This window comes from Athene cunicularia (genome assembly GCF_003259725.1).
Source record: "Athene cunicularia isolate RWA chromosome 2 unlocalized genomic scaffold, athCun1 chr2_part1, whole genome shotgun sequence".
Classification (NCBI taxonomy): Eukaryota; Metazoa; Chordata; class Aves; order Strigiformes; family Strigidae; genus Athene; species Athene cunicularia.
Window position 1 is genome coordinate 47,879,200 of NW_020799095.1, and position 3,190 is coordinate 47,882,389.

Consider the following 3,190-nt stretch of genomic DNA (forward strand, 5'->3'; position numbering starts at 1 on the left):
CCCCCGGATTCAAAAAGATGACTGCCATGATTTATACGCAATCCATGCTTGGAAAACCCCTTCATAACCACCAGCACAGACTACATTTTTCTTTTTTGATGATAATGTAGATGTCTCCAGAGGTGACATTCACCTGCAAAGACTATCACTACTCTGGGGGTATATTTCATAAAAATGCTTTATAAAATGCTTCCTCTACCCCACCTCCATTTTACTCTTTTTTGAAATGAGAGTTCTGCTCCTGAGCAAGGTTCCTTGATTCAGTGTGCTAGAAGTTATTTAAGCCTAAAGAGACTACTCAGCAGTTACCAACACTAACCAGGCATAATAAACACAGGCATTAATCCATACCTTTATAATGGCATGAGTCATCCCCAGTGCTGAGTAATCCTTTTTTTTAGCAATAGCCAGAATCAGGAGGGCAGTTTTACAGAAGTTCTCTTTGCAGGTAGAAAACTTGGCCTTTCAATTCCTGCACTGAAATAGTATGGAGCCATCCATGTCAAATGAAAACCACACACAGCTATTTTCAGGCAAAACGAACACAAATTAAGGAGTTGGACTACACATGGATTTCTTTTATTCTGTGGTGAAAAAATAGCTGAGCTGGTAATCTACTGAACACTGGACTCTAAATTTAAAGAGCAACGTTTTTCATCAGGAAACAAGTTAAATCCTTTAAAAGCACCAGTGCAAGGTTCATCTCTTTCCACACCAGGGTGTCTCTTTGTTCCCTGCTGAAAGACTTTCACAAGTCTACAGGCGTAGACAGAGCTCAAAAAACCCCCAACCAACCAATAAACCACCCTTGAGGCTTCCAGACTACATGAAGCAGGAGGCAAGGCAGTCCGGCTCAGTTAACACAGTGACATTTTGTCCCACAACTCATATACGTGCTAGGAAACTTGCGTCACATCTCCATCCAGGACGCTGGCAGACACACCAATGTTTAAAATGAGTAAAGGGGGCGGGGGATGGGAAAGTTAAAAAGAGAAACCATATGTTTGCAATATACACATTTCAGTGTACACTCCATCACAGGCCAGAATGACAGCACAACTATTCAGTGAGCAGGCAACATCCAGAAACTCAGTTTAGAGAGGGACAGGGAAAGATACGTAAGAAATTAAATACCTCTTTCCCGATTTCTCCTCAAGTTCTATCAGTTAACACGAGACAACGACACATCTCTGTGCTCCTAATACTTTGAGGCTGTAGAATGTGTGTCTCCAGCAGCAAGTTCTCCTAAGAGAAGGGCATTTACATTCCCTTTTGTTCCCATCCCACCCTGCTCCCCAGCTACAAAGAGGCAGATTGTCTGTCCACTCCTATCGTTGGATAGCTCAGATCCTTGCTTCGTGCTGCCAAAGCACCCCTTCTGCAGGCTCCCAAAAGAAAAAAAAAAAAAAGTATATTCTACACACACGAATCCAGCTCACCTTCCCTGGGAAATAGGTGGCATGTTCTCCCCCTTCCTCCCTACACCTTTATCTCTTGCTCCTCAAAGAGGCTGAACATCATCCTCCCTGAGGCACATTTTCCAAAGAAGGTTTAAAGGGCTGATCTGTAAGATTAAGCCTTCCCTGTCTTGACAGGGAATTTGTCTCCTTCCTAAAGCACTGCTGTTCCCACTGAGCAAAGGGAGAGGACAAAGCCTGATCCCACAGAGCAACAGGGATTTCCACAAGGATTTCCCCCCCTACACAGCTTTAGTTCCTTCCTACTTTTAAACAATGCCAAGAATTTTATCTCTTAAAACAGCATTTCACAAACTCTCCCACCCTCCTTAACAGAAAACAAGTCTCCCCATGAGGCAGAGATGGAAGGCCTGGGGATGATAGTGCTACATCATTTGTAAACTTCAAATAAAAGCACTCCACAAAGATTACTCTAAAAATTAACCTCCTTCCTAAAAGCCTTTGGCCAGGAGCCTGCCCTGACACCTCCTGCTTTATTTCGTGCCTCGGGAGAGTGAGAGGAGAGGCACTGACCTTAAAGTCACCTGTGGCACCACCTCAGATGTGTCACATACTCACCCTACAGCAATATATCCCTCAAACACACACTCCCAACAAAATGGTTGAGACAGCCAATAAATCAGTACAGCAGGAAGCCTTTGGTAACTGTGCAATTTAAAGTCAAGAGAGAGTGAGGAAGAAAAGAATTATCATTTAATGGAAAGAGCAAGGGCTAGGGCCTCGAGCTGTGAGGACAATGAATGGAAATTCACAGCAGCAGCAAAAACCCAGGATAAAAGGCTCGTCTGGTGACACTACAGAACCCTCCATCCTCTGCACAGACTGAAGCAACACAGGGCTCCAAAACGGCTAAGAGAGGAATCGTCCCCCCAAAGTGAATGGGGGTGCCCTAGAAGGAGAGATTCCACACAAACTCTGGAGCTTGTTCCTGCAGACCACCTCATGCCCAGCACATCCAAATTCACCCGGTGACGGGCAGATGGAAAAGCCTCCACAGCGTGGACCCCGTCCCGCTCTGCCTGCTCACCTCAGACCAGAATACACTAACCCCCGTGCATAACGGGGAGGCAGATGCTGGAGATGAGCCCCCTGCCAGGAGGGTACCCTGCCATGTCTACCCCAAGCCTCTGTTGGGAGCGAGGCAGACTCACACACCGCTCCATGGGTCCTGCACACGCATGAAGAAGGGCTGCCCAAGCCCACGGAGAGGTTGCAGAAGTGGAGCTCCAGGCCCGCACCCACTCAGCCCTTCCCTGAGCAAAGAGACCCGGACCCACGGACAACCCCCTTGGGAGTGGGCGAGAGAGCAGACCTTCACACCACGTATCTCCCTCGCGAGAAGGGGCAGACCCCTCCCTCAGTAAAGGGGTCTCCCAGACCTCCACACTCCTCGAGGCGAGGGGGGGGGAAACCCCCCTCAGACACACATCGGTGAGGCGAGGGGAGCACACCACTCCTTAACGGGAGGGGTGTGACAGGATCCACCCTCAGGCTGAGGGGGCACAGACCCACCCCCCCCTTTCCTCAGCAGAGACACTCACACCCCCCTCAGAGAGGGCGCCCCACACACCCTCTGCTGTGGGTGCAGACACCAGCGAGGGCCCAGGGTCCCCGTCCCGTCCCGCCCCGCCGCCGCTCACCGATGACCTCCTGCAGTTCGTAGTCATCCTTGTTGATGGACCAGGGCAGCGCGCTGGGGTCCTCGGCCATGG

General features: G+C 49.3%; 1 protein-coding gene across 1 annotated transcript in view; it reads right to left on the minus strand.

Annotated features, from left to right (window-relative positions):
* OXSR1 (oxidative stress responsive kinase 1) overlaps positions 1–3,188 on the minus strand; it is a 93,372-nt gene extending 90,184 nt beyond the window's left edge. Inside the window, exon 1 of the mRNA XM_026842097.1 lies at positions 3,119–3,188. Coding sequence (XP_026697898.1) covers positions 3,119–3,188 — 70 coding nt within the window. The remainder of the gene's footprint in view (positions 1–3,118) is intronic.
* Between the last annotated feature and the right edge of the window lie 2 nt (positions 3,189–3,190).